The sequence below is a fragment of the Pseudopipra pipra genome, chromosome 2, assembly GCF_036250125.1.
Source record: "Pseudopipra pipra isolate bDixPip1 chromosome 2, bDixPip1.hap1, whole genome shotgun sequence".
Classification (NCBI taxonomy): Eukaryota; Metazoa; Chordata; class Aves; order Passeriformes; family Pipridae; genus Pseudopipra; species Pseudopipra pipra.
The window spans coordinates 79,694,704-79,708,071 of NC_087550.1; the positions used below are offsets into that span (position 1 = coordinate 79,694,704).

Genomic DNA, 13,368 nt, shown 5'->3' on the forward strand with positions numbered 1-13,368 from the left:
ATGGCAGTGGATGGTTGTGACCCAAGTGCAGGACCTAGCACTTGGCCTTCTTGAAGCTCATACTGTTGGCTTTGACCCATTGATCCAGCTTGTCCAGATCCCTCTACAGAGCCTTTCTACCCTCCAGCAGATCAACACTCCCACCCAATGTCATATTGTCATAGAATCATAGAATCAGCTGGGTTGGAAGGGACCTCTGAGATCATCAAGTTCAACCCTACCACTGTGGTTACTAGACCATGGCACTAAGTGCCACATCTGGTCTCATCTTAAAAACCTTCAGGGATGGAGAATCCACCACTTCCCTGGGCAGCCCATTCCAATGCCTGATTACCCTCTCTGTAAAGTATTTCTTTCTAATATCTAACCTAAATCTCTGCCCTCTTCTCTTACTGATAATTGCCTGGGAGAAGAGACCAACCCCTACCTGGCTACAACTTCCTTTCAGGTGGTTCTAGAGAGTGATGAGGTCTCCCCTGAGCCTCCTCTTCTCCAGACTGAACAACCCCAGCTCCCTCAGCCTCTCCTCAGAGGACTTGTGCTCGAGTCCCTTCACCAGCCTTGTTGCTCTCCTCTGGACCTGCTCCAGGACCTCAATATCCTTCCTGAACTGAGGGGCCCAGAACTGGACACAGTATTTGAGGTGTGGCCTCACCAACACTGAGTACAGGGGAAGAATCACTTCCTTGGACCTGTTGGCCACACCGTTCCTGATCTAGGCCAGGATGCCATTGGCCTTCTCGGCCACCTGGGCACACTGCTGGCTCCTGTTCAGCTTCCTGTCAATCCAAACTCCCAGGTCTCTTTCTGCCTGGCTACTCTCCAGCCACTCTGTCCCCAGCCTGTAGTGCTGTGGGCTGTTGTGGCCAAGGTGCAGGACCCGGCACTTGGCCTTGTTGAACCTCATCCTGTTGGAATCAGCCCAAATCTCCAACCTGTCCAGGTCCCTCTGCAGAGCCCTCCTGCCTTCCAGCTGATCGACACTCCCCCCCAGCTCGATGTCATCTGCAAATTTGCTGATGATGGACTCAATCCCCTCATCTAAATCATCAATAAAGATATTAAACAGAACTGGGCCCAACACTGATCCCTGCGGGACACCACTAGTGACCGGCCACCAACTGGATGCAGCACTGTTCACCAGCACTCTCTGGGCCTGGCCCTCCAGCCAGTTCCTAACCCAGCACAGAGTTCCCCTGTCCAAGCCGTGGGCTGCCAGCTTTTTCAGGAGTATGCTGTGGGAGACAGTATCAAAGGCTTTGCTGAAGTCCAGGTAGACACATCCACAGCCTTCCCCTCATCCACCAGGCGGGTCACCTGATCATAAAAGGAGATCAGGTTGGTCAGACAGGACCTGCCCTTCCTAAAGACGTGCTGGCTGGGTCTGATCCCTTGTCCATCCTGTAGGTGCTGTGTGATTGCACTTAGGATAATCTGCTCCATAACCTTTCCAGGCACTGAGGTCAGTGCTGAGGGGCCTGTAGTTTCCTGGGTCCTCCTTCCAGCCCTTTTTATGGATGGGTGTGACATTTGCCAACTTCCAATTATCTGGAACCTCCCCAGTGAGCCAGGACTGTTGGTGGATGATGGAAAGCAGCTTGGCGAGCTCTTCTGCTAGCTTCCTCATCACCCTGGGGTGGATCCCATCTGGTCCCATAGACTTGTGGGGATCCAAGTGGCTCAGCAGGTCGCCTAAGTGTTAACTGCAAACTGAGTACACTCAATCCCCTTGTCCAGATCATTGATAAAGATATTAAACAGGATTGGTCCCGATGTGAGGGACTAGGGTCCCAATATGAGGCCTGGGGAACACCACTTGTGACCAGTCACCAGCTGGTTGTAACTCCATTCACCACTGTTCCCTGGGCCTGGCCATCCAACCAGTTTTTAAGCTGAAGAAGAGTGCATCTGTCCTAGCCATGGGCCAGCTTTTCCAGGAGAATGCTGTGGGAGACAGTATCCAAAGCTTCACTGAAGTCCAGGTAAACAATGTCCACAGTCTTTCCCACTTATCCAGTAGTAGGATCACCTCATCATGAAAAGAGACCAGGTTAGACAATCAGAACCTGCCTTTCCTAAACCCGTACTGGCTTGGCCTAATTCTCTGACTGTCTGGGTGTGCCATGTGATCACACTCAAGATGATCTATTCCATAAACTTCCCTGGCACCAAGATCAGGCTGACAGGTCTGTAGTTGCCCAAATCCTCCTTCTAACCATTCTTGTAGATGGATGTCACATTGGCCAACCTCCAGTCATCTGAAACTTCCCACGTCAAACAAGACTCATGATAAATGAAGAGTGGCTTGGTGAGCTCTTCCACCAGTTCCCTCAGTACCCTTGGATGGATCCCATCTGACCCCATAGAGTTATGAATGTCTAAGTGTCTCAACAGTTTGGTAACTACTTCCTCCTGGATTTCAGGGGGTCTGTTCTGCTCCTGTCCCTGTCTACCAGCTCAGGGGGCTGGTTGCTCTTAGGATAACCAGTCTTTCTGTTGAAGACTGGGACAAAAAAGGCATTAAATACCTTAGTCTTTTCCTCATCCTTAGTTACAATGTTCCTCTCCGCATCCAATAATGGATGGAGATTTTCCTTGGCCCTCCTTTTGTTGTTAATGTATTTATAAAAACACTTTTTATTATATTTCACAGCAGTGGCCAAATTGAGCTCTAGCTGAGCTTTCGCCTTTCTAATTTTCTCTCTACATGATCCTCGTATTCTTCCTGAGTTTCCTGCCCCTTCTTCCAAAGGTCATAAACTCTTTTTTTTCCCCTGAGTTCCAGTGAAAGCTCCCAGTTCAGCCAGGCTGGTCTTCTTCTCTGACGGCTTGTATTTCAGCACATAGGGATGGCCTGCTCCTGTGCCTTTGAGATTTCCAACCTAAGTATATCCAGCCTTCCCGGACCCCTTTGTTATTAAGGACTGTTTGCCAAGGAAATCTCTGAACCAGTGAGTTCTCTTTCATTGAGTGGTTGAGACCAGTCAGCTTGAAAGTGCTGTCAGTGTGGATTTCCATGTAAAAGCTTGTATGACCTTTGCATGTAAAGCTGGAGTTATAGTGGCAGCGCAGGCCAAGGTGGTGATGGTGACAAAGGAACTGGCATGTGTTGCTGGTGTGGATGTTAATCCCGTCAGAGTCCTCAGATATGTACTAATGCGTGTACACATCACACCTAGCACAAGAACCAGCACTGGCAAGTACATACATACTGGTGGGTGAGAGGCTGGACCAGAGCCGGCAATGTGCAGTCACAGCCTAGAAAGATAACTGTGCACTGAGCTGCATCAAAAGCAGCGTGGCCAGCAGGTATTGAGGGAGGTGATTCTGCCCCTGTACTCTCTTCTTGTGAAACTGCACCTGGAGTGCTGTGTCCAGCTCTGGGGTTTCCAGCACAGGAAGGATGTAGACTTGTTGGAGCGAGTTCAGAGCAGGACCACAAAGATCATTAGGGAGATGAAGCACCTCTCCTAGAAGGAAAGGCTGAGAGAATTGGAACTGTTCAGCCTGGAGAACAGGAGAGAGAGAGAAGGCTCTAGGGAGACCTTGTAGCAGCCTTCTGGTAATTAAAGGAGACCTACAAGAGAGCTGGAGAGGGACTTTTTGCAAGGGCATGGAGTTACAGGATGAGGGGAAATGGCTTTAACTGAGAGTAGGTTTAGATCACATATTGAGAGAAATTATTTACTTTCAGGGTGATGAGGAACTGGGACAGGTGGCCCAGAGTACTTGTGGATGCCCCATCCCTGGAAGTGTTCAAGGCCAGTTGGATGGAGCTTTGATGAACCTCCATTGATGGTATAGTAAAAAGCATCCCGGCCCATGGCATGGGGGCTTGAATTAGATAATCTTTAAGGTCCTTTCCAACCCAAACCATTCTGTGATCCTAGTAAGTAGAGAGAATTCCATAGGAGACAGCTCTGAAGGACAACAGGGCTCAGAAAAGCTGTCAGATATCTAAGGACAGCATCTGCTACATGCAAGAATACTCAGGAAAATAAGCAACTTTATCAGGAAAAGAGCTTTGTTAAGAAAGGTATGATGGCACAGCTCCAATGTAAAAGCAGCATGTGAGAGGTAGAAGCCTGGACAGGATACAAAGGAGGAATTTAGAAATGCTTTCTGAGCATGGAGGGATGATGTTAGGAAAATCAAAGCTTACCTTGAATGTTGCAAGGAATTTTAGGAAAAACATGATGATCTTCTATCACTGCATTAGTAATAGAAAGCTGAATAGAGGAAATCCTGCATCAACAAAGGAGTAACAAGTAACAGCAGACACAGATCAGACTGAGACACCTAATGACTTCTTTGCTTCTGTCTTTGCCAACAAGATCTCTGAGGCCTGTTTTGTTAGGGAAAGGATTTGGGGCGTAGGCAGATGCAGATCAGGTCAGTGATTGGGAGAGTTCAATGCATGGAAGTTCATAAGTCCAGACAGGTTGCATGCAAGAGTAGCAAGAGAGCTGTCTGATGTGGTCTCAAGACTGCAGTCTGTACGTTTGAAAGGTCATGAAGATTGAGGGAGGTCCTTCATTACTGGTGAAAAGCGAATATTGCACCAGTCTTAAGAAAAGGCCAAAAGCAACTCCCATGGAACTATACCCTGGTCAGCTTCATTTCAATTCCTCAGAAATTTATTAAGTGGAGCACATGTCTAGGCACATAAAGAAGGTGATAGGGAGCGTGAATTTACTGAGGGATGATCAACCTGACAGCCTTCTATGATAAACTGACAGAATTTGTAGTCTAGGGAAGAGCAGTGAATGTCATGTACCTTGACTTTAGCAAGTCTTTTGGCATGATCGCACACAGTCAGATGGATAAAAAGCCAGTTGAGTGGTCAGGCTCGATGGGTCATGCTTAATAGGTTTAATGAGTTGTACTCTACTAGAGATCACCAAGGGTGTACAAGGTTCTGTATTGTGACCAGTCCTGTTCAACAAACTTATCAATACCTAGAAGCAGCAATGGGAGTGCAGTCATAAAATTTACAGAAGGCATAGAATCGGAGAAAGTGCTCAATACAGTCAAGGGCAATGCTGCCACCCAGTGGGACCTAGACAGGCAAGAGTAGTGGGCTAATGGGAACTTTGTATAACTGAACCAAGTCAATGTCTGTCTTCTGGACACAGTATCTAGATGTGGTCTGAATTTGAGTAGAAGGATCTAATCACCCCATTCTATCAGCAGACTACACTTCTGTTAACAGAGCACAGGGCACTCATAGCAGCTTTTGGTGCCAGGGTGTGCTGCTGACATTCATGTCCTGCTGACATGTCCACCTACATCTCCAAGTCCTTCTCCACAGAGCTGCTCCCCAGCCAATCAGGTTGCAGCCTGTATTGTTGCAATGGGCTCTTCCTTATCGCATGTTGGACTTAAGTAATCTTGAATTTCACAAAGTTTCTGTAAGCCCCTTCCTCTTGCCTGTCTAGGCCTGCCTGGATGGCACCTCTGTCCTAGAGTGTGTTAACAATTTACCCCAGTTTTGTGCCATCTGTAAACTTGACAAGAGTACGCTGTCACCTCTTCTAGGACATGGTCCTGGAAAATGTCAAACACTTTATGGGTAATCGAACCCTGGATCACTAGCAAATACAGTCCAAAGAACAGGAGGAAAAGCATATACAACAAGAAGAAGCCTAATTAATAAGAACTGCCCACATGGGAAATCTTGCTGGGTTTCTTTGCATTTATGAATAATGCATTTGCATTTATGAATAGCAACATGTGAAGTACTATTTGGTTGTTCCTATTTCCTAATGTGGCAGATATGACTCTGTTTTTATTCAAGGTTCTTAAAGACAATGTGAAGAAGTTGGAGCAAATTGTGTAAGAAGACCCAATACTTGCCAGGACAACTCTGCAAATTACCATGAGTCTTTACAGGCTCCAGGTAGCCATTAATTTTCATGATAAGGAAGTGTGTTGTGGTTATGGGCTTTGGAAATATATAGAGAGATGCAAAATAGTGTTTGAACTCTCCTGCTGGCTGGGAAAGATTTTTTTTACATTGAGGACTAGCAAAATATTTCACAAAATGCCTTCATGCATCATGCTTCTAAAGGAAGTCTTGTAGTCATCAGCCCCATAAAGACTTTCCTCACATTCCTGAGGTTGCATGGGACTGGAAAAGGTGAGGGATGATAGCTTTGGCATCAGATAGTTTTCATGTGCCTTGGCTATTCCATTCCATGTGCTTCTCTGTTAGCTGGATAGTGGATTAGTTGAGAATTTCATTAATTTTGTGAAAACTGGAAAACAAAAGCTGCTTTGTTCACCTCAGTTTTGCTTAGCCTGAGATCACTGCAGACTGTTACTGAATGTACTAAATATTGCTCCTATAGCTGGACCTGCTATTGCCACACTGTGCTACAAGTCCTCTGACCACCTCCTCTTTTGCACAGGAGGCAATACCTATCCTTTACCTGACTTATAAAAATGTAAAGAATCTCCTTGCTATTTTGGCGTGGGTGGTGCATTTTGCAGTAATGGAAGTAAAGGGTCTTCTGCCTGAGACAGTTACTTTTTCCAGAGAAGAGGTCATCTTTACTTTATGTAGGCTTGAATAAAGTCCTTGACTGTGTAAGCTATCTCACGTTTACAACAGTGATGCTTGCTAGTTTTGTTCCTTCCTCGCAGGAATGGTTTTAAGATTTCACTTTGTAGAGCTTTTACTGCCCACTGAATGTGCCTTATATTTCCAGCTAAATTAATGCCAGTTGAAGGGATTGGAGGCTATGACAGTGAATATTCATTAATCTCCAGTGAAGAGTAATGTCTGTTTTCCTGAAAGGTACATCTTCATGGGCAGCTGTCTTGATCAGAGAAAGATTTCAGCAAGGCACATCTACAAAGGATGACTTCTCATTTGGTAGATCTGATAGGGAATGCCATCACTTTTGCTATAGCAAGAGGTAGAATTAAGAGGTGTATGGAATATGGCTAGGGGTAGCATATCCAAGTAGTTAGGGCCAAGACTCTTGAGTTAAACACGCTGGGAGGCAGAACTGGAACCGTGGGATTAAATCAACAGACTTAAGTTAGTCAGACTCAAGGCTGGCATGAGGAACTTCAGGCATAATGTTTTGAAGGATCAGGCAGGAAACAAATGCTTGAGCTGCCCTCCAGTCTCCTGGAAAACTACCTTCATTTCCAGGAGAAAAGTAGTGACATGTGCCAGATGTACGCGAGACTCTGCATTAGTAAATTAACAGGGCTATAACACTCAGGCTTGTGCTGCCTTCTTTAATTGCCTGACATGCATATAGAATGCCAAATGTTGTTCTCTAAAGGAAACTGAATGCAGATTATGCTTTGCAGCTCTTTGCACTATTGGTTAGCTGGTACCTATCACATTGAACATCAGGAACTCAGTCCACAAGAGGTGAAGGGGCTGCTACTTGTGTAGTTCAGGTGCATGCCAGTGAAAGTCTGCAAAGTTGTGACAGTGGAGTAAGCTGTTGACCTTTTTCTAGCATCGTGTCTTGGACTTGTCATTCTTCTTTCCGAGACCTCATTTGCAATAGCTTTTGAATTGGAAATAATTGGAAAGGACTGTGGCTGCTTTTATCTTTTATGCCCTTACACAGGGACGAACAAACCTTTTTAAAAAAGGAACAATCCACCACCACTACACCACATGGATGTATTGTAGCAATGGTTTAACAACCACAGTTACTGTAGATGCACATATGCATGCCTACACACCCACACACCCACACACACCTGTATTCTTGGAACTGAATGGTTGAGGATAAAGCTAGACTACATAGCTGTGGTGTAAAGCACAATGTGACTCCCACTGCAGGAGTGAATTGACTGGGATCTTTTCCCTGCAGTTCAAGTGTTACCATCCGTTCAATGATGATTTGTTCTTGACCGTCTTTGGAGCACAGAAACAAAATAAAACAGGAAGTAGTAAATGTAACTTCAGTAGTTAATCCCCATGTCCCCCTTCACACTCTACATCCTTACACCCCCTCTCCCCTCCCAAGCCTAAAGCAAAAAGACCCTGGTTTTATTGCAGTATTTGTTAGGTTTCATTATTCTATGCATTGCTAGAGGACGAATGAAGGCAAATGAAAACTTCTGACAAATTCTTTGAGTGTCTTATCTCTTCCCCTCCTTCTACACACTAACCCTGGCTAGGTTGTTGGCTGCTGAGCTGCAGAAAGAAGATTTACTCTATTAGGTAAAGTATTGGTTTGATTTCAATCCCCACCTGGTTTTTGTTCCACTGTGTCCTATCTTCCCCCTTCTTCCCCCTTTTCCCTCATTTTTAGTAAAAGTAACATGCTCACTACATGGTAAATTTCTTACCCTCAGTCCTTGTTAATTTTTTATGATATCCTGACCTCTTGTCTTTATCATCCTACCTATTGGAGCACAGATACCCAAATTTCCTTGGAATTCTCTTGGCTTCAGGTCATCTTCCCCTGCTGCACATACCACACTGAGCTGGAGGTGAAAACAGCTAAAAGCCAGCTCCATTCTGTGAGAAGAATACTGAGGTTTATGGGATATGCATTAGTTCACATAACCCTTCCTCTGACTCTTTATTCTTTCTTGAATAGGGAAACCTAGCATCTGCTTGCTGTCTCTTTTTTCAGGGTGGTTTCCACCAGAAATGCTTTAATACTAATGTAATCTGGAATCAGTGATGGCTGGACTTGTATAGACCCTTGTGAGAGATTTTGAACAGGTCATTTACCACTGTGACCCACTTGTTTTACTTCTCTTTTGCTCATCTGTACAGTGACAAAAGAGCTAATGATTAAACTTGAGTTTGTTGTGGAGGTATCGACTTGCATCTTGTCCCTGGAACACCCTTTGCTAGAACTATAGATACTGGCTATAGATTTTCTGCAAGGCTGCATGTAAATCCTGCAGTGCAACGAGCAGTTCAGTGCACAGTTGAAGGATTTTTTGGTGACCAGTAGCCTGGTCTGCTTTCATACCATCTCACCTCTCTCCCTGGAGACACATGGTAAATGATGTTTTCAGACCCAGACTCGAGTGCAGACAAGTCTTTCTTTGGTTTTAGCGATAGCGACAGGCAGCTTTTTAAGTAATTGCCTTACCAAAGTTCAATTGGTAATCAGAGGGGGTTGAGACAGAGTGCTGAGTTTGCTTTTCTCCATTTGGAGAGTTTTTCAGATGTTTCTTCTGTTCTCAATAAAGATGGTACTTGCTGATTCAGGTATGCTGAGAACTGGCTCGGTTCACCAGTGTGTTCCAGCTGCTTTGCAGTGCTCTGCAAATGCAAACCAGCTGCAGGCCTGGCTTAACTCAAGCCAGGTTTGTGGCTGGTTTGCATCACTGGAGCAGTGTAAAGTACCTGAAGCATGCCAGCTAATCTAGCCTATTGGTGAACCTTTATAAATCACTTGTTTTTCTTCATGTTCTTTACGTGTAACTTTATTTATAGTTAAAGCCCATAGAAATTGTGTAGATTGTATTCCTAAGGCAGACTTTGTGTTCTAAACTGAAATCTATAAAATTAGAGGGTTTTTTTAAGCCAGAACTTTTTCTTCTTAACGGAAATAAAATTATCAGATTACACACTGATCCTCTGCACTTCTCTGCTATGGATTTCTTTTAAGATGCCTGTTCTTATAATAAGATGAAATAATAAGTCTGAGATCTAAAAGAGTAGGCATTATAAGTTTTATTTTGCAAAATTTGGGCTCAGCTTTTATTCTAAATGCAGTACATTTTCTCTAGTTTGAGAATGTATGCAATATTTGTGTCATTATCACTATTGTCTGTAATTTACTGATTAAAAAATACTTTGGAGATTTTGAGAGAGGGAGGAAATTGGTCAACTGTGACTTTTTTCCTCTGTTTATAGTAAATTATATAACTGAAATCATATTTACCTACCTTCAATAGCATGATGAGTGTTCAAAACATGCAAAAAATATTAATCACTAATTATATTAATCCATGTATAATAATTTTTTTCATAATCCATGTCTTTGAGGCTCTCATAGTGTTGAATATGTGATGTGTGTTTTTAAACAGTATTATACAACAGAAGAATGACAGAAGTATCATTACAACTACTCTAATCTACACTGAACCCAGAATTTTTACTCTTCACCTAGAAATATATTTTAAAAGGAGTATGGGATGATTAAAAAAAATAAATCTATCTGGATAAGCATATTGGCATTCAAGTCAGAAATTGTATTGCTGTGATCAGCTGTATATTGAAAGAAAACATGTCAGAATTTGCAAAGTTTTTCTAGACTTTGAGATAAAATGCTGAAGAATTAATTACTACCTCATATTAATTAAGATAACAATGCAAAACCCTTCATTAAAAGCATAGGAAAAGTTCTTCCTAGGTCCTTGGAGAGAATATTATATGCAAGCCCTGTTGTGTGGGTTGCAAGGTGTCACTGGAATTTATATGCATTACTTGTCTAATTGCAGTAAATGTAGCATGTCCAGATAGGTTTAAAAGTTGGATGGCTGTTTGTTACTTGCTGGAAATCACTTGAAACCTTGCTACTCAGAGGCAGCTGTTCACAGGTCCTTCACCTCTCCCCAGAGATAGGTGGAAGACTCTGTTGTTGGACCCTGTCTTTTATGGCAGAAGCAGTAAACATGACAGGTTGTTTGGGAGCCATCTGTTTTAAAATGGTTGCTGCTTTGTATGCAGTAATGAACTTGAGATCAGTTTTCTGTCTGTCTTCATAGTAACAGCCTTGTTTGGTGTCACAACAGGTGGAAGTTGATGGGATGAAACTAAATGTGACCAGCGAGTGGAACCTGGCTTCACCCTTGTTGTCTGTCACCATTGATGGCACTCAGAGGACTATACAGGTAATCTCACCAATGCATCATTTGTAGAGCTGAGATAACCAGAAGTCTTGGGGCATAAAAATAACACTGAAATGTGGGGTCTAAACTTGCTGCATCATAAAAATTCTGTGAAGTTTCAAGTAGCACAATGTTTCTACTTTGAGGCAAATTCACTCCACTGATGCTCTGGATGCATTCGAAGGTACTTACTGAGAGTTTTGAATATCTTTCTTTTAAAGAAAGTTCCTTATGTAGACAGAAGTTTACCCCAGCTTATAGGATCTCTTTACTGAATGGCTTGTGAGAAGACATAGTTTCTTAATCACTTAAGAAATAAAAAACAGATTACTGAAAAAAACCTGACCAAATGAAACCAAAAATATCCCAACCCACAACAAAAACCCACACAGGGTCATGGAGTAAAATTAGTCTCTTCCTTATGTTTGGATTGTGTGCTTTATCCACTTTTGGGCCTTTTCAGTTTGAAAGTCACAGGACAGTGCATCTCCCACCTGTTTATTTTTATGGTTTTATGAAATATGAGTAGTTCCATGACTTGGGAAAAATGTAGAAAACATTCCAAACTTCTGTAGCTCTAAGAAAAGAGGACTAAAAACATTGAAGTAGTTGTATATTCTTTTCTTCTGACCACTTATGTGTTTGAACCAACTCCGAACACCAGACTTGGCTTTTAACTGCCTCATAAATGTTCTGACTGTAACACCAGCCAGGATTTATGTATTCGTTGATGAATAATTTATTTACAAGTATCTATTGATCCTGTCAATAGTGAAAAAATCAAAACTTATTGAAAGCATTTTTCTACATACAACAGTATCTATTTTTTATATATTTATCAGTGATACAGTGGTCAGATTTCTGCTAATTTACAGTGAAATGAGTGAATTTCATTTTTCATTTCCACCCCTGGTAAATTACTCAACTGGAAAAATACTATTTTTGCTTTGATTGAATTTAAAAGATGAATTTAAAATAAAAAAATAATTGTATTTTTCAAGTTTAGTATTGCCTGAGAGTGAAATTTTCATTATGTGCCCAAGTATATTGTGGACATAAGTTTTGTACATTTCCTGGAAAGTTAATGCCAGCTTCAAGTCTTATGTATATGTAAAATAATTTTCTATTTTTAGGTGTGGGTGGTTTTTTTTTTAATAGCTCAATACTGATCCATTTTAGTGCTATTTTATAAAGTACATTCATAATATTGAATAGGAAATAATACCGATGTACAAATATATAATATCTGTCTAGTTGAAAAGCATTATAGTTGGAATGTATAACTGTATTCACAAGGCCTCATTGCAAACTATATTACTGTGTGAGTGGATATATAACTAATAGTAGTAACACAGTTTAACTAAAAGTGTAATAGTTGAGTTGGCACATAAAACCAGTTTCAAAATTAATGATCGTGAGATCAGAACATGCTTTCTTCTAGGAGCTGAGCCAGCAATAGTCTTACTTGCACTCCCTGAGTATGACCAAACTATGAAATATTGCAGATCTAGCCACAGCAACACTCAATGAGCTGACTGCATGGTATCTAGCCAACAGAATGTGGAATAAGCACATATGTTGTTTCTTTGTCATAGTTTATCTGTCTTTCCTTTTAGCAAAGAAACTCAGTAACTTGAGAAGTTATTAATCTTTTAGTGTATATATGTAAATTTATGGGAACCTCAAACTTGACCTCTGATATCTGCTCACTGGAATCAAAATTGGTTTTTTGGTTATATATTTCTGTAGACTCACCCCTCTGCAAGAACCAAATTAGGCAAGTGTATTCCAGTAGGTCAATTTGTCTCCAAAAGCAATTGACCCTTGAGTCTTGAAGTATCTTCTTTCAGTAAAACTTAGCCCTAGAGCCATTTTAAGCAACAAATATGGATGAATCAAATAATTCCAGCTGTGCTTTATTAATTTTCAGCCAATCTAATTTTTCTTCATAGTTGGTTTCATTCTTCTAAATTTGCTCAACTAAATACAATCTTTGTGAACATTATATTTCTTTGAAGCTTTGATTTATGCACCTTTCGCGCGATCCTGCAGTCTGGCTGCAATTCAGCAAAGCACTTAGGCAAAGAAGTAGGAAATAAATAATTTTAAAATGTTTTGGTTTGAAATGTATTTATGTAAATTATAGTCTAGACATTCAAATTGTTACATATCTGTTGCATTTAAAAATAAGTAATTAAGCATGCTTCTGTATTTTCACTCCTCTGCTAAAGGCTCAATGAGTATTAGAGCAAAGCAGAGCACCAACCATGCTGCAGAGTTATAAAGGGTCTATGAGTTTAAAACCCAGGTTTTCTAGGACAATTTCTAGAGTATGGGACCTGGGAATACATCTGAGTGCCTGAGGAGAAGTATATGCCCTGGTCACAGTCTGTCTAGGGCATACCAGGGCACAACAAGGATGTGTGGCAGCCTCCCCCCCTCCCGCTTTTGTTTCCTTTGCGAGGAAGCCCATCTGTGTGCAGCAGATGGGCACTGCGGAGCGCCTGGCCGGGTCCCCAGATGATAGAGGGACCA

General features: G+C 42.2%; 1 protein-coding gene across 4 annotated transcripts in view; it reads left to right on the forward strand.

Annotated features, from left to right (window-relative positions):
* Positions 1-13,368, forward strand: part of PCCA (propionyl-CoA carboxylase subunit alpha) — a 276,287-nt gene that overhangs the window by 195,900 nt on the left and 67,019 nt on the right. For all 4 annotated transcript variants that reach the window (XR_010428426.1, XM_064646092.1, XM_064646093.1 and 1 more), the window contains one exon: positions 10,738-10,836. Coding sequence is in view for 3 of the 4 variants with exons in the window: in XM_064646092.1 (XP_064502162.1) it covers positions 10,738-10,836 (99 nt within the window). In the remaining variant the exon portion in view is untranslated. The remainder of the gene's footprint in view (positions 1-10,737; positions 10,837-13,368) is intronic.